The sequence below is a fragment of the Borostomias antarcticus genome (genome assembly GCF_949987555.1).
Source record: "Borostomias antarcticus genome assembly, chromosome: 15".
Lineage (NCBI taxonomy): Eukaryota > Metazoa > Chordata > Actinopteri > Stomiiformes > Stomiidae > Borostomias > Borostomias antarcticus.
This window is the reverse complement of record NC_140248.1, coordinates 8456234-8474125: the sequence shown is the minus strand read 5'-3', so window position 1 is coordinate 8474125 and position 17892 is coordinate 8456234. Positions and strand designations below refer to the sequence as shown.

The 17892-nt window shown below is 48.1% G+C and overlaps 2 protein-coding genes across 2 annotated transcripts in view; both read right to left on the bottom strand.

Annotated features, from left to right (window-relative positions):
- Positions 1–3566: 3566 nt before the first annotated feature.
- On the bottom strand, positions 3567–11331 carry ca4a (carbonic anhydrase IV a; the record flags this gene model as incomplete). Its single annotated transcript, XM_084450186.1, has 9 exons — positions 3567–3746; positions 3925–4088; positions 4171–4237; positions 4383–4475; positions 4599–4744; positions 4885–5049; positions 5155–5199; positions 10582–10585; positions 11275–11331. The coding sequence occupies 9 exons, from the start codon at positions 11329–11331 to the stop codon at positions 3567–3569; spliced, it is 921 nt and encodes a 306-aa protein (XP_084306312.1).
- A 1900-nt stretch (positions 11332–13231) lies between these two features.
- Positions 13232–17892, bottom strand: part of mtmr4 (myotubularin related protein 4) — a 44795-nt gene continuing 40134 nt past the window's right edge. The window contains exons 11-18 of the mRNA XM_084450104.1: positions 17627–17822; positions 17345–17530; positions 16892–17062; positions 16516–16670; positions 14722–16255; positions 14204–14314; positions 13921–14009; positions 13232–13513 (exon numbers count right to left, since the gene is read on the bottom strand). Coding sequence (XP_084306230.1) covers positions 13336–13513; positions 13921–14009; positions 14204–14314; positions 14722–16255; positions 16516–16670; positions 16892–17062; positions 17345–17530; positions 17627–17822 — 2620 coding nt within the window. The 3' untranslated portion in view covers positions 13232–13335. The remainder of the gene's footprint in view (positions 13514–13920; positions 14010–14203; positions 14315–14721; positions 16256–16515; positions 16671–16891; positions 17063–17344; positions 17531–17626; positions 17823–17892) is intronic.

Below are 17892 nucleotides of genomic sequence, written 5' to 3'. Positions count from 1 at the left end.
GTAAATCTTGCAGGGACAATGGGACAAAGGATGGTTATTCTGGAGCAGACAACGTCTAGGTGCGTTGACCTCCTGGAGAGGAATTAGATTAGCACAGCTATGTGAAAGGTTGAGGAAGGTGGTGAGATGGTGAAACTACAATTTCTATGACAGCACCTCTTGCACTTCTTTGATGTGCGTGCATTCTCCGTTGCTACAGTACTACTGTAAGTAGTTGAACTAGTGAGATGGTACACAAAACAGGTGTATTGTCAACCCAAACGTTTCAAGCAGGAGAAAAAATTTAAAAGTCAATGTTTTCTCAAAATATTTTCAGTCCAACATACCTTTTGTACAAAGTATTCTTGGGTGGGAGATGTCTATATCCCTCCACCTCTAAAAACGACTATAGGAATCTATCCAAGTAAGGCAATACATTTATTGTTAAACAATGTGTTTGATAATTAAGGCCAGCAATAGGGTGGTTTCCTAAATCTGGCGGTTTTGTTTATACATGTACCATTCCAATAATTTTCCAATAGCTTTTGACAAAGTGTGTGTCCTGTCTACAGTGTGGTTTCCTGTCTGGCTCTGAGATCAGACTTAACGCAACTTCCTCTGTTACTAACAGTTCTGCATCTCCTGGCCCAGCAGTGAACCCTGAGTCATTCAATCATGTCAGAGAGCCTCGCTATTATCTACATTGTGTATGAACTTGTGAGACAATTATCAATACAATAAAAAATCTTGTTCTTAGCATATGTATGGTAAATGAGAATACAGGTATCAACTGAATATTGTTATTATAATTAGGAGAAATGGTAACTCAGACAGTGATGATCACATCTTGATTAATTAAAGGAATTGAAACGGTTTGCTGCAGTTAGTTAGGAGTGAATTTGAATTGCATATGGATTCCTGGATTACAGCCCCTCAGGTGTCTCTCTGGCCCAGTTCTTGTGGGAAGTCTGGCTTTTTGGTGACTTTTAGTGAGGGCTTTCCCCACTCTGCCTCACTATCTGATGGGCCCCTGGGGTCACATTCAGTCTGAGGATGCCTCTGGTTTCGCCCTGGGAGAATGGTGCTCTTTGTCCCAGACTCCAGCGCTGTAGGGCTGTGGGGGGCTAGAGAGGCATGGCAGGGGGTTCTGTTGACAGGTGTTCAACTATAATGACGAGAGCTGGGGGGGGGGGGGGGGGGGGTTGTGCTTTTACAGCCCCAAACATTGAACACCCCCCCTCTCTCTCTTCTTAAGCAACAGTCTTAACAGAAGCAAGCACTGGAGGTCTGGAGGGATGAACAGGAGCTCTTTAGTCCAGCATAGGGCTTTTTGTATTTGGTGACTCTGTTGGATGCCGCCATCTCCTCCAGCCTGTCACAATAAGGCTTTTGATTCCTTAATGACGAGAGAGAAAGAGACAGAGAGAAGGGGATGGAGAGATTGAGATCTCTACAGGGGACTGAGTTTATAGGACACCTGCAATCTTGTGTGAAAGGGTCAGTTTGGGAACATTTCATGCCTCATGGAATAAAGTATGTTTGCAGGAGCTCCTTTTCAGTATTCTGACAGTGTTCTGTAAAGTGTGTGGTACAGTAGCAGTCTGTGTGTGTGTGTGTGTGTGTGTGTGCGTGTGTGTGTGTGCGTGCGTGTGTGTCTGTCTGTCTGTGTTTATGTGTCTGTGTGTGTGTTGTGTGTGTGTGTTTGTGTGGTGTGTGTGTGTTTGTGTGTAGGTGATCATGCCAGGGACAGCCTTAACATCCAGAACAAGTCAACTAAGAAAGGATTAGCAGGGGAGTTTATCTATGGCTGTTATCAGACTCATTGATGGGCAGGCGGGGAACGGGACAGGAAATTGAGATGGGGGTCTAACCCCCAAATAAACAAGAGAGCCAAGCAGTGGGCCTTTCTGGGTGCAGGGGTTGAAAACAACAGCTCAGAAGCTGAAGCAAAGCCCCTGTTTGATATGGCAACATACTGGAGAGGATAATGAAAGAGTTAGACCAGCATTAAAAATTATATCAGTAGTTTATTGTTCAACTGGAACACATTCTCCATATCATTTATAACATTTACAACCAAGCATTACTACCAAATAAACTGAAACATTCAATACTGGACAATTCCATACAGTACACCGCGTATTGGTGATAATAACTTTGATAATGTAGTCAATGTTACAGTATGATCTATTATGGTGTTTGCTCTCTCCTGATTGATAAATGCTATATAAACCTTGAAATACCTATATAAATAACATCAATATACATACGTGTGTAAATGTCCTTATATCAATATACATACGGTATATAAATACATGTGTACAAATGACATGACAGAAATATAAGTAGGCGCATTATGAAGCGATGGAAAATGTAAATATTCCCAGTTCAATCAGCATGTTAAATCTATTCTTTCTGAAACAGATCTGTTGCCTGAATTAGGTAGAAGCCCTCTGAACTAACGAGTGAGAACTCAAATAGGTTCAAATTCACAGTAGATAACATTCATCTGAGACCCTATAATACAGTACAAGCAATGAACACAAGTCACGTGTTCTCAAGATTAGCTGGAACAACCTCACAAGCCAAACAGTAAAAGGATCATACAGTAGAAACTGCAAAAAGGGTATTATACAGTAGCTTATCGGTTATTGCAGCTCTGGCACAACATGAGAGGGTGAAAGGAAACATGCAGAACAACATTTGAGATGGAAATGGTTATTATGGCATTGGTCCAAATGGAATTAATCCAATCATAGATCAAGTCAATGTATATGTGAATAGCTGCTGTGTCCCCCTCAGACTAATCTGCTCTCTAGAGCCCCCCCGCCCCCCTCCCCATACCCCACGTATGTCATGACCTTTACTCAGAACAGGGTAGGAGGGAGCCAGAGAATTCCTAACTTCATCTGTGCCTCTTCATCCTCCTCCACCTCCTCCTCCGCCTGTGCGAGCTCATGTTGTGTGACTGGGGTCTAGGAAGGGTAGCGCATTCTGACTCTTACACTCTGAACAGCATGGAGAAGCATTCGTCATTGATCAGCATGTGCCTTTATCCCAGAGGTGTGATTCACGTGGTGGAGAGGGAACCTCAATCCCTGTGGTGGCTTGAAAGCCAACCTGACGCATGGCACTGGACTTGACAAATGCAGGGAAAGGCCATACAGCTCTCACATTTGGTCTGCTGGGCTTTAACTGTAAAAGTATATATGACTGACAGCTCCTATTTATAGTGATGGCATTCTCACCTTCCGTGGAAAGCACATACAGTACATGATCACGTGCCAGGCCAAACGCTGCGGTCAGTGCCTAGAGCGGACACCACCTGAGCACAGGCTCACATTTCTACTGTCACTGAGAGGACCTAAATTGAATTGACACTTTGAATGTTGAGGTCTTACAATTATGAACCACTTCCAATGGGCTGTAATGGCCATGGGCATGCTGGTGTTCAAAGCTGATGTTTCTAAGGTTAGGACATGGCAGTTGTGGGTACTCTAGTTTGACTGTCTGTTGGTTGGTTGGTAGGTTAGGTTGAGAACTCATCGTGTTCACGCGTGTTACTGTGTGGCGCGGGATGCCGTCCGCTAGTTAGGCTGGGACAGTCCCAACACCACAGCGACAGCGGCCACCATCAGAGCAACGTTGGCTAGAACCACAGCGCCTCCTGACCAGTACACCATCCGTCCATTCAGGGGCTGCACAGGCCGGAAGCTCTCCACCATTGCTTTCCCGTCATGGAACTGTAGCTGAGAGAACGCCTGCAACTGGAGGGAGCACAGACAAACAGGCACACGGATCAATCCCAAACGGCAGATCCCATGATAGTCATTTTAAAAACACAACATAGTAGATCAGCAATATTCAACTTCTGCCAATCAAATCCGATCCCAAGGTGTTACAGTGGGATCAGATAACTTGGTAGCGTTAGCATGCTGTGGCTACCTGGATCTTGCTGAGCGGGATGGGTTTCTCAAACACAGTCCAGACCACAGACTCGCTGCATTTGGGGGTGGTCAAGGAGCCCTGGTAGCGGTAGTAGCTGGTCAGGTTCTGCTGAGATGGAATGAGCTGTTCCAGGGAGATAGGGCTCAGAGAGAAGTTGGTGCCTGGAGGAGAAGAGAACCGGACATCAGGAAAAGCCCTGTTTGTTTCCCATCAGCAGCGCGGTTTGGCTTTTGAGCTACTTACTTGATACCTTGATGTTTTGCAGAGCATTAATGACTGGCTCATATTTTCTGTTGCTACTGGTGGATTCCTGAAAATGTAAAGTGGTATAATTTTTTAAGTCAAATTAATTTAGAACATTGCCTTATAATCTATCAAAACATTACAAAAGTATTCGTTTTTAAGTGGACCATTTGAGGGGGTTGACAAGATACAATATATATTGCGGTATTAACCTCATAGAAAAATCCAAGGACTGCAACTCCAGTTGGGTCATTCAGTGCTTCTTTCACCGAGGAGTAATTTTGTTTAATGTGAACAATATGCATCTATGGAGAAGAGACAATTGGCAGGAGACATTTAGGCCTACTGATGACATCACAGCCAAGGTCTTCATAAAGAGCAACCATTCTAAACCTTGTTATAACCAGAGAGGTCACATGTAGCTATACCTCCATGGGGTACTGCTCTCCATCGATGGTATGCTCAGAGCCCGGTCCTCCATCCTTGCCCCAGTGCCAGTGGAACTGTACTGCCTTATATGGCATCGTCAGGTTCCCACCTGCCACTGTGGGCTGATGGGGGATCGTCACCTCAGCTGGAGAACGGACACAGAGGAGATCAGACAAGAAACAGTCGGCTAAGGCTCATTAATTGCTATTGTAGAGAACTGAAGATGTTTCTTGGAGTTTGGGAAATGGCAGTAGATCAATTTGCATGTAAGAGGCGAGCTCGTACCAGAGTGCCCGTTGTTCTTGATGATGCTGCTGAAGGAGGCCTGGTACTTGCTGAACTGGAAGGGTTTCAGAATGGTGTCTGGGATGGTCTTCCTGGTCACAATGTTGATGGGAGACTGGGACTTTCCTGCACAGGCCTCACCGGCATGCCTCCATTTCTCTGGTGCTGTATGCCAATGAGAAGACCAGGTACATCAGCACTCTGGGACAATGGTGTGTGTGTTCAGAACAATGTGTTGTCAATATTGATTGTATGACAGATGTTACTTACTGTTACATTGTTTATCACAGGTAAACTGGGACTGGTAGCACCATTCTGAAACATGAGAAATATCGGTGAGTAAAATTTTGATACCAAAATATTTTGGTAGGCACCTATTAAAGGCTTGTCATGAGATACAGAAGTTTAATCTTGTTGTATGGCTATAATTGAGGTGTTACAAAATAACATTACTTTAAAGCTCAATACGTCAATAATCAGTGCAAGTGTTAAAAGCCATTGAGTCAGAGACTTATTGAAAAGCCACTGATGGCAGATAATGATCCCATCGTAGATGTGAAAGTCAGGAGGACTAGTGGGGAGGTGGGTGGGGCTAGGGAAGGGCTCTGACATGTACAGAAAGTCCTAATATTGTCCATTCTACACATAACATCCTCACCACAGCCAAAGGCTTATCTCATCACAAAAACATAACATCCTCATCACAGCCAAAGGCTTATCTCATCACAAAAACATAACATCCTCATCACAGCAACTTGTCACGCAAGACTGATCATACAGTTAACCCTCTCAAACAAAAACCCCAGCCTCTTATCATCACTCAACACTGATCATACAGTTAACCCTCTCAAACCAAAACCCCAGCCTCTTATCATCACTCAACACTGATCATACAGTTAACCCTCTCAAACTAAAACCCCAGCCTCTTATCACCACTCAACACTGATCATACAGTTAACCCTCTCAAACCAAAACCCCAGCCTCTTATCATCACTCAACACTGATCATACAGTTAACCCTCTCAAACAAAAACCCCAGCCTCTTATCATCACTCAACACGGATCATACAGTTAACCCTCTCAAACAAAAACCCCAGCCTCTTATCATCACTCAACACTGATCATACAGTTAACCCTCTCAAACAAAAACCACAGCCTCTTATCACCACTCAACACTGATCATACAGTTAACCCTCTCACAAAAATGTTTAGCCTATTTTGGGAACTGGAAGGATGGCTTTTGTTCGGTGGCCAATAATTGCATCCTTAGATTTCAATCATATTTAGGCTGTCAGCAGGTGGTTTATTTTCCTTCCCGCAAACAATGAACGAATGATTGAAGTATTTTTTTCAGGTAAAAGTCAACTGTTATTCCTGCCAATACAAATAGCCTAATGCACGAGAACTGTCTTCTAATTGTTAAAAGAAACAAAGACGTTAGTTGAGCTCTATTCGTGCTATATACACAGAGACACACAGATCTCTAGAATCACCGAGGTCACATTCTCACATGTTTGTTTGAGAGTTTATAAATATTTTACAACAGGGTTGCATGTTTCCACCTCCGGCTTTGAGACAAATATCTACTGCAATTTCACAGATTAAATATTTATAAAAAACACATTCCATTGAAAAACATGGGGAGGGTCTCCCTCTGTTATTACAACTATGCGGACTTGAAGGGCTTCACCCTCTGTTTTTGAAGGAAGTCCTGTAATTTGGGTACAAACAAATGCATGGTTTCTTTGCCACCGTAAATTGTGCCATTTCCTTCATGTGCTAAGATATAAGCTAGGCTATCAAAAGCAAATCCAGAAATTTTCCAATAGTGCCATACTCTCATATATTAAGTGCCCTAATTGTGCCTGCATGTCATATTTGAAGTAACCTATTAAGAATCAAAATTTACCGATGCTACAAACCAGTGATGTTACTTCTACAACTGGAGAATGTTGGACGTATTTGAGAAATCAAATGCTAATTTTCACTGAAAAATTAACATTCGTTTCTAACTGTCAATATAATCTGGAATTTACTGAACCGATCATAAATTTCAATATAATCTGGATTGATCCAATCAGGGGCACATATGGAAATAGTCTGATTGGCGAAACTCTGTTCTATGTAGCCTATAAGAAAGTAATGTAATGAGTTTCGATGGTTGAATTAACGCACTCTCGGGGCAGCAGGTTTGGTCAAGGAATAGGAAACTGTCGAAAAGAAACAAAGGGTGATGAAAGGGAAATAAATAGACCTACTTGTCTGCACGTCGACCAGAAGAACATAATATAGTCTAATTAGGATATTGGGATGTGTTAAACAAAGATGCGAGAGAAGTATTTTACGCACATTTTAGGCTTTGTGTTCTGTGGGCCCTAAGCGCCCCAATAACAATCCATAGGGTCCACATAGCCTATTCGTAGTCTAGCCTATAGAGGTAACCCGGTCAACCCGGTCCATAAACTGTAAAACCTGAAACCAGTTGCGCTTGCGCATATGGTGATATCCAATCCAGTGTCGTGGGCGCAAGGAAGGTACCGGGCAGATCTAACCTGGGTCAGATAGTTTGCTTCGCATAACCGAATGTGCGCTCGCGAAATCCGGATGGTCTCACGAGGCTAGGGTACCACGCGAAGAAGTAGCCTAACATAGAATAATGGATTTCAATGGCAGGCCGATTGAGCATATACTCGGGGGTAATTTTGAGAATGGGAAGAATAAAGTGATGGAGAAAAGCAATCGTATATGTTTTTATAGGCTACAGCTACTATGTGCTTATGTTTGGGCAATGTGTAGCCAAAAAGTAATTTTATAGACTAATATAGCCTAATTAAGGGCAACACTCGTGAAAAGAAATGATAGACTACCTTCATTCATTAATCATAACCACAGCTGAAGAACAGAGCGCGCAGAGCGCAGTTGTATAAGATACAACCTAACGGCATGCTTTCACAAACTAGAATAGGCTATCTACGATCCCTTTTGAACGTGCCTATGTAACCCTGATCGGTCCAGGTCCAGGTTTGAAGTGAACTATCCACATTCGGGCTCGTTTTGGAGTCGTTTTATCACGCGCATGTTCGGCCGTTTTTACGCAGCGCTCACTGCGTCTCGCTGCGGCAATAAGCACGCAAGCATCTCTCATTGGCTGGGTAAGAGTGCAGGTGCACGTGAAAGAATATCTGAGGATTCATTGCCTCATAATAGAGCCGTTTGAAGCCGTATAGGAACATTTTCGTGTTTAACCACAGAGATTTCCAAATTACAGTGGTATCATTTACACCGTCGTCAGCTCTAGCACAATTTTTTAAATTTTTTAATCACAGATTACTGCCACTGCATGTCACTGAACACTATGCTGCTTGAGTTGGGGAAGGAGTTTAGAATCTGCATTCCATCAATGCTGTGACGCTCGCGAGGGAATGAGAGGGAGATCTGTAGTAGGCTACATGCTGGACAAGGCAGGTGCTGGATGAAAGTTCGCGTTCGTTCAAGGGTGCCATTTGGGTGCGCACGCAGGAGAATGTCTTTAATGTTGGAGTCGACGTATGGTCGGAGGATAGGCTGCGTTTTTAAAATATTCCAAATCCAATTTAAAGGCGCTCAAATGTCGTTGTATAATTCCAAAGGAACATTCTGAAATCCAACGCAAATGTTGTCACTGGCATTTATGAAAAAACCTTCTCTTCGTGAGAACTGAGAACAGGTAAAATATATTTCAACCTGTTGTTCTTCAGATGTACAAATTGTTTGCATACTGTTGTTTATTAGAACATTAAAAATATATAAAAAAATATATCGACTAGCCTAGGTATCTTGTGACGTCAACTAGTTGTCCTGGGGAACAGATTATCAGGTGCCTGCATGAATGTAGATCAAAGAGATGAAGCTTGGACTAAAATATTCTTACTGAGCTGATGCTATCTGGAAAATTCTGAACAATGCACACCTAATTAATGCCACTTAAAAACTTGACATCGAGGAAATAACGCATATTCAGGTGAACTATTTCATTAGGCTATAATAAACAATAAGGTATTGGCATAGGCTATCTGAAAACATTTTGTTGTCTTTCAAATTTATTCAGTATTCGGAATTGGATGGTATCCTACTTATAATAAATTATTATTGCAACTTTACCTGTAAGAACATTATTGATGAAAATAGACTCACCTCCGCCAGAGCAGATTTTTAAAAAGCAAGCCAGAAGAATAGGTAAAACGGGATGCTGCATTTTGGAGTGCTGGTGACTCGATGGAAGAAGGGCAACACAATGACTTCTTTTTTCAATGTGATCGCATTCTTCCAGGGGGTCCTATACTTATCTATCACCATCGACAGGAAAGAAACCGTGGCCCCTCCCCCCATGGCATTACCTCTAATAAACATCTTCACTGACTCATAAGAACTCCCTAAATCTAAAATATAAATTGCTCTTTTGGACCTCATTATAATGATTTGGTGGCCAAAGACACATTTCCAACCTTGGAAATATTGTATCTTATCTTATGTGTAATAATAGGTACATTATAGGGTAAGTAAGTGCAGTTCCACACCTGAGGGTTCGTAAATACAGGCACAGAGCTCATGAGTGACAACTGGATACAACACACATACCAGTATGAGCAGAGTTGATGCTGGGCCTCAGGTCTATATCTGACCCCATCAGGCATTCTGAGCATCTGAGGATGATACACATCCTCCCCCCTCACAGCTCAGAGGTGGTCTCCCCTCCCCTCTGGAATGAAGGAGCTGGTCACATGTGGGGCTCTGACACCGGCCCATCACCTGAGCCTTACAGGACACCATCCCAGCCGCGGAGCATCTACCTGCTTACGCCAAAGACCCATATTGAATATCGTATCTGCAGACAAAACAAGTAGCTTAAAATACATACACACACACGCTCACACACACACACACACACACACACACACACACACACACACACACACACACACACACACACACACGCACACACACACAAACACACACACACACACGGTAGAATAGAATATACTATCACTTGAGCGCATTGGAGATGTGATCAGTTGAATCATCAAATTTTCAAGTCATTAAAGTGCAAAAACAGTATTAAACTGTTGACTATATCTTACAATCTCACACCCATTCACATAACAGCAGTCTAATATGCTCCAAATTTACCAAACGTTGTGAGTGACTTCCCATAATTTACTGTAATATTGCATAAGTGTCTACTACTTCGTTCAACCAGGGAATTACAGCCTAACATATGGAGAACATGTATTACAAATTAGTCTCTCTCTCTCATAACAGACTGCACCATAGAGACTATGATCATCCTGTACCAGAGAAAGAGACTATGATCATCCTGTACTAGGCTGCACCAGAGAGAGAGACTATGATCATCCTGTACCAGGCTGCACCAGAGAGAGAGACTATGATCATCCTGTACCAGGCTGCACCAGAGAGAGAGACTATGATCATCCTGTACCAGACTACACCAGAGAGAGACTATGATCATCCTGTACCAGGCTGCACCAGAGAGAGACTATGATCATCCTGTACCAGGCTACACCAGAGAGAGACTATGATCATCCTGTACCAGACTACACCAGAGAGAGACTATGATCATCCTGTACCAGGCTACACCAGAGAGAGACTATGATCATCCTGTACCAGACTACACCAGAGAGAGACTATGATCATCCTGTACCAGGCTGCACCAGAGAGAGGACACAAGAGAGAGACAGAGAGACATAGAAAGGTTTTAGAGGTGGAGGGAGACATCTTGACTACTTGTGTATGCTAACACAATACACTTTGTTCCCTAACTGGTCCATAGATGGTCTGTTCTTATGCAGGAAACTAGTATTGAGGAGACTGAAAATACAAAACAAAGCTGCTCACCAGAGAGGAGAAGTCGAGGCCTTTCACACCCCTATGCTTTCAGAGTACAATATCGCTAGAGCAAAACAGCGGCACCTTCTGGCCAAATGAAGAACAGCAAGCAGTTTCCCACTAGGATGGCCCATGGGGGACCTCTGCTGGTGACTCAGTGAACAGCATTGCCATGAAACGAGAGTACAAACATCACTTATATTACTGTAGAAATTAGGCAATAGGTCTAACTCACTCCCTGGTCACTCCTGTCAGTCTTCTTCAGCGACAGTGCTGTGTCACTGGTACTTTGGACATAACACTTGCGCAAAATAGTAATGTCTCCATGGAAGAGCAATTACAGGACACCAGTGGTTTTACAAAGGTAATCGCTGAACTGCATTAGATATACATGTAACTAGCAGAGCCCATCCCATTTCACCTCCTAGAGACCATCATGATGTGGACCACGCCCAGGTGAGGACTAATTTTTCCGCACAGTGGCTTCTAGAGCCACAAGCAGCCTCACCTTGCTGGTACGATGCAACATGAACTTAAACATCACAGAGACGACACAGGACACCATGTCCTCCACGTGGATGGTTGGCCTTGTGAGGAAAATGTGTTTTAAACAAACGAAATGATCAAATACAAAAGATGGGAAAGAGGCAAATCCATGATATAATCTTTTTTATTAGAACCCATGGGATTGAGCTTTTACAGTGCATTTCTTTACGACAATTATTCACTAAGTGACAGGTTTTAGCCACTAGTACAGATCAGATAACTACTGTATGTATATATTACATTTCTGGGCTCCTCTTTAAAATTTTACCTTCATCAACACCGCATGACAGGTCCAAAATGTTAGGCAATGGCTAACCATACAGGCTCACTAAATCATTGAAATCAGATCATCCATAAAAACACATTAGCCTCATAATCTAACAGAAGTTTCCCTGTTGATCTTTGTTTCCATGTGTTAAGCAGCTAGCGATCTGTACCATTAAACACAACCAAGCAGTGGCCGAATAGTAACCTGCTGTAATCCATGAGAAAAAAGGCTTTACAAAAAAGACAAAAATAAGGAAAATATGGCACTATTGTCTCAAAGAACACCATTAGACACAAACACATACCTTTTGCAATAAACAAATAATTGTGGGAACAAGCCAAACTCCCCTCGGTACAGTTAAGAAAGATTCATAGCACTTTGTTGTGTCCCCTCTCTGGAGCCTTTAATGACGGAGCTGACGAGGAGCAGAACTATGTTACTGTACATCAACATCCAGCCAACTCTCAAGCATCACTGTGGAAATAACCCCATCATCTAACCCTGAAAGAACTTTCAAGTGACCTTTCATTTCAAGTCTTATCAACATTGCAAAAAACCCTCAGCATTTGGGAACGGCAACAGCTTTTCCTGGTTCTAACACTCTGACTTTTGTCTTTTTTTAATTCATAGACTCTGAATTCGACAGGCTCTGGATCTGGTGCATATTCTCATTGAAAAATATTCAACTGTTAAGAGCTTCTTTTGTCCACACAAATTCCTCTGATCATGTTGCGACATGGCTATACTTGAGCATAGCATTGATAAAGACAAAACCACATTGTGCATATATTTTTCTGAAAACACATTGCAGGAATGGACAAGTACACAACCTACCAATGCACATGAGCATAAACATAAACAACATCAGTCTTCCAGTAACTCATATCTTGCCCAATTTTAAAACATTACATTCAGGCTCCACAAAAAGATACAACAGCAAGTAAACAGCAGATATCTCCCTTTCGCTCGAGTTTGGTCTCAAATTCCCTCAATACACAAACAGCTTGTAGTGCACAAAATAATAAGAATACAAAATTAGACTTTTGAATACTGTAGCAGCATATTTTCTTTTGAAGTCGAAACCCTCCAGTATAACAGGTAAAGGCTTTAGAGTCCCCAACACTTGGGAAGGTGAGAGATTGTCCTCTGAGGAGTGTGTGTGAGAGGGGTGTGTGTGTATGTTTGGAGAGGGGCTCCGGGGTGTTTGGTGTGACTACTCAGTATGTTTGCTGTGACGACTCAGGTTTGAGATGAAGCCCCTCCCTGAGGTTCAAGTGCAGGGTGTGTGTGTGTGTGTGTGTGTGTGTGTGTGTGTGTGTGTGGGACATGGGCACCAGTCAAGGACATAGCCCCGGGGGCAGCAGGGCGCTGCAGCACTCCAGGCTAGAAATGTCTCTGACCAAAGGGGTTCACACTCAGTAGGATGACCTTCATCACTGACACTCAGTTCACAGTCATCCCCCTCTCCTCTCCTCTCCTCTCCTCTCCTCTCCTCTCCTCTCCTCTCCTCTCCTCTCCTCTCCTCTCCTCTCCTCTCCCACACCTGTTAAGTCTCTCTCAGTTCACAGTGCATCTCCGTTCCCAAGCCTGGCCTCCCACAGAGTAACCAGTCCTTCTCATCTTCACCCACGGCCAATACTACAGCAGGTTGGGGCGGGGTTGGGGGGGTTGGGGCGGGACGGGGCCCTCGGCTCGTCTGTCCAAGGCCCCAGGGCTGCCGATCCAGACCCGGCCGGGCCGCGCTACGGGGCTCCCTCAGCTGGAGGCGGTGGCGATGGGCTTCTTCAGCTGCTGGCTGCGGATCTCGCGCGTCCGGGACTCCAGGAGCAGGTCGTGGCAGGTGTTGCACACCAGCACCGGGTCGTACAGCTGCTGGTCGGGGATGGGCAGCTTCAGGTGGCAGCAGTCCTTACAGAACACGTTACCACAGTTCCTGGGGGGGGGAGGAGAAGGAGGAGGACTGTGAGTTAAGATCTGGGTGGCTGCCCTACACGCGGGCTAACAGCTTCCTTTATCTCAAATCACCGTTAAGGCCGTTTCAGACGGGGAGCGATATTCCGCCTGCGTTCTCGCTCGGATCGGCGGGGGAAGCACGCGTCCTGCGCGCAGCGGGGAAAGCTGACTACAATTCAGCTCTTGTCGCGGGCGGGCGTGTGCACGAAACGAGCACACGCGCGACAATTTCACGGGGTCGCGCCCGCTTGCCGCTCCGCCCCAGACTGTCCGCGGCTCCCAAATTGGCCGCTCGCCTCTCTCATTGAAAATGAATTACAATGCGCGGATATGGCTCCTCGTCTGAAACGGCCTCTAGGTGTGGGATCGATACTCTGAGGTCCCCACCTGCAGTGATGACGTCGTTTGGCCATCCAGAACTCGCTGTCACAGTTGAAACAATGGGAGGCCATGTGGTCTGGCACCCACCTTGTGACCTACACACACACACACACACACACACACACACACACACACACACACACACACACAGACACACATTAGAGCAGTGTATGCTGTTTGAAGCTTGGCCAGGAAGGTTGAGTGGGGGAGGCGAGTGTGTGTCCGTGGGGGAGGGGAGTTGAGAAGAAGCGGAGAGAGGAACCTGAAGCAGACTATGAGGGACGCTGACCTCAGTGTCCTTCCGCTCCACCCTGTCCCAGCTGCCCTCCGAGAAGCGGTCCTCGCTGTGGTCGGACAGGGAGTCCTCCTCGTCGCTGTCGTCCGACTCCCGCAGGCAGGTCTGAAACACGGGGCAGACGAGACGCAGAGGTCAGGGAGAGACACCCTAGGCACTGGCCCCGCCCACTGAGACTCACACACACACACACACACACACACACAATACACAACGCAAGCAGTGAGGAACGCTATGGGACGACAATAGTCTACCAACTAACAAGAAAAAAGAGTTTCGGGCACTCTTAAGTGTGTGTAACAAATCTTATAAATATATATATATAATATATATATATATCATTATACTTCCATATCCTCCAGCTATTCGACCGCTTATGGTGTCAACTTGATCAGACTTGATTGGAAAAAGTGGATTGAAAGTGGATCGGACTCGACCGCTACTAGACCAGATCGGACTCGACCGCTACTCGTGTGGAACGCGTGGGGGGGGGGAGAACGGGCTTCACTCACGATGTCGTCCTCGTAGTCGAAGTCGGGCTCGGAGGGCGGCGTGCCGTGCTGCTTGCTCTCCAGCCTCATCTGCAGCTGGCGCACCTGGCGCCTCAGCAGCTCCACCTCCTGCCTGTAGCCCGCCTCGATCTGGCGCAGCCGCTGCTGCACCGCGTCCATGGGCACCGGCAGGCCGTCGTCGTCCAGGTAGGCCGGGGCCTGGGGGGCCGGCGGAGGCGGCGAGGCCGAGGAAGAGGGTGAGGCGTGGGACGCCGGGAGGGGCGGCCGGCAAGAGGAGGAGGAGGTGGTGGTGGTGGTGGCGGCGGCGGCGGGCGCGCAGAGGGCGGCGTAGCCCTGGCTCCTGACGGGCGACAGCCAGCCCGATTGGACGGGGGGGCTGCCGGGGCCTCGGGGGGCCTCCCGGCGGCAGCACTGGCCCCCGCCGTTGACGGCCAGGCCCTGGGCACGCAGCAGCTTGCCGGCGAGCCGGCGGCCCTGGTAGGCGGCGTTGGCGGGCTGCAGGGCGCGGCAGATGCCGGCGTGGCCGGCCGTGCTGCTGCAGGCCGACTGGACCAGGCCCTGGACGCTCTCCCAGCGCGAGCCCAGCAGGGTCAGGTCGCTCAGCTGGCTCTGGGAGATCAGGCGCCGCGCCGCGTGGGCACAGTCCGCAGGGGGGGGCGGCGGCGCCACCACCGGCAGCGCCACGGCGGTTGACGTCGCCGCCGCCGCGCGTGGGAGCTGGCTTCCGTTCGCCGTCGCCGGCCTCTTTTTCTCTGGGGAACGGGCCTGGGGATGAGGCTGGAGATGAGGCTGGGGATGAGGCCGCGGCTGCCCGTCCTCCTGAGGTCGACCCTGGGGCTGCTCCCGCTGCTGCGGCTGGCCCAGGCTCTCTGGCCTGCTGGGGGGGGGCAGGGCTGGGGGGGCTTCTGCTTCGTCTATGAGGGTCTCTGTGGAGTCCTCCATGGGTCGCAGGGGGGGCAGCGTTTCGAAGGCCACCAGCTCCGGGTCCTCGCCGTGGCCGTTCACGAAGCCGTTCTGCCCGGCGGAGGGCGGCGGGCCTGGCCCTGCGGCGGACGGCGGCGAGGGGATGACTTCGGCTGTCCGTGAGTGGCGGGGCGGGGGTGGGGGTGGGGGCGGGGGCGGGGGGCTGGCGGGGTGCGGCAGGGCTGGGCGCAGGATGAGCGCGGGGAGGGGAAGAGGCGGGGGCGGGCCCTGCTCTGGGGAGATGGGGGGCAGCGGCGGGGAGGGGAGGGGCTGCGTGGTGAAACAGGGCTCCTCCTTTGACCCCTTAAGGTTCTCTACACTCGGCCACGCCTTCAGCGGCGTGGTGGGCGGAGTTTGGGGGACCGGCTCCACCTCCGAGTCGTCGCTGTCCGATCCCCCGCCAGGGCTGAGCTCGGAACCATCGGCGGCGGCGATGGCGGCCACAGGCTCCAGAGCGGGCCGCCCCTCCTGGCAGTGCTTGTTGAGGTTGGGGTCGCTGGAGGTGCGTGTGAGCGCCACGCCGTTCTCACAGGCCGACACCAGGTTGTCCATGGAGCGGGTTTTGGGAAGCCTGCGAAGAGAACAACCGAACGAGAGGTCTCAAGCTAACTGCCGCGCAGAGAAGGACGATTCACCTCTATTCCACTAGAGGGCAGCCTGGAACCACAGAGCTGAGAGCCTGCTGAGCCCACAGTAAGTCTATCAATCAATCAATCAAATCTTTATTTGTATAGCGCATTTCATACCCAGAAATGCTATAAGCTTCCTGGCAGTCTATAAGCTCAGCGGGTGTGTGTGTGTGTGTGTGTGTGTGTGTGTGGGCAGGCTGACCTATCGAGGGAGCGGGAGGTGAGCTCGTCTCCCTGGCCGCTGGGGGACAGGTAGAGCTCCATGGCGTCCTCGCCGGCGGTGCAGGGGGAGGTGGTGGGCAGGTAGACGGCGGTCCACAGCTGCAGGGCGCGCGTGTGGCACACCGGCTGCAGCACCTGGTGGGGGACACGGGGAGGGCGGGCAGGGGTGAGGTCAGCATGCGGGGGGGGGCGGGGCTTCCCTCGCACGCTGGGTGACTGAAAGCGGGGTCAAAATCTTACAATCGATTATGATGTCAAACGGATTACAGAACATTGTGGAAGAATCTCTGTGCTCTGCTCTTCATTTGATAGAGTATTTTTCCCCACACCGGATCGAACACGAACACGTCGTTTACCATGTCATGACTGGGGATGTAGAGAAAGTTCTGGAAGTTCTTGTTGCCGGTGCGGAGCAGAGACCAGACGGAGCACGTGCGCGCGTAGATGTTCCTCGCCTCTCTCTCCCTGCCGTTGTTGGACAGGAAGGTTCCGTACAGACACGAGTACGTGTGCTGCACCAGCTTGACCTGAGCAACACAAACACGCACATTCCTCACAACGTATCCAGAGTCAACTCACATTAGATACTACATTAGATACATTAGATACACATTAGATACTACATTAGACACTGAGCCCTGCGTGAAAACATGTCTGATACATGTTCGAAAAAGGATTCTTTTAAATAAACACTGAAAACTATTTTAGGTCAACAGGGATATAGCAACAGATGAGACTACTCGGAGAGAATGACGGAGAGAGGTCGAAGGAGAAAGATAAGGAGCAGTCATGTGAGGTAGACCACGTACCAAGAAGGCCTCGTTGAACTCAAACAGACAGGGGAACTGTTTGAGCAGCTGGTGAACGCAGTCCAGCCACTGCAGGAAGACGGGACACTGCTCGCTCACGTCGTCCGCGTTCTCCTGGTGACCGCAGCGGTCGCCGAACTTATGACCGTAGTCCAACCACTCCGTCTCCACCAGCACCTGGAAACCCTGCGTTTGAAGACAGAGGAGCGCCGTTGTCATGCTAGAGTGGCACCGCCAGTTATCAGCATTTGTGGGGGGCGTAGAAGGAGGGGTCCTGCGTACCTCTAGTGTCCTGTAGAAGGGGTCCAGCAGAATCTTCGCCAGGGCCACTATCTGGGGGGTGCGGTCCCAACCGTCCGAACAGTGCACCAAGACCGGTCGGCCCTCCCTCTCCACCGCCGAGCACACCAGAGTGGCTGCCTTCAGCATGACGGACAGGTGCTGAAGCCAACGGGTGCTCTCCAGTGCTGAGAGCCAACTGTGAAAGCGCAGAGAGAGGGGAAACCGTCAGGACACCGGTCTCCTCGGGCGGAGCCATGTTTATATCA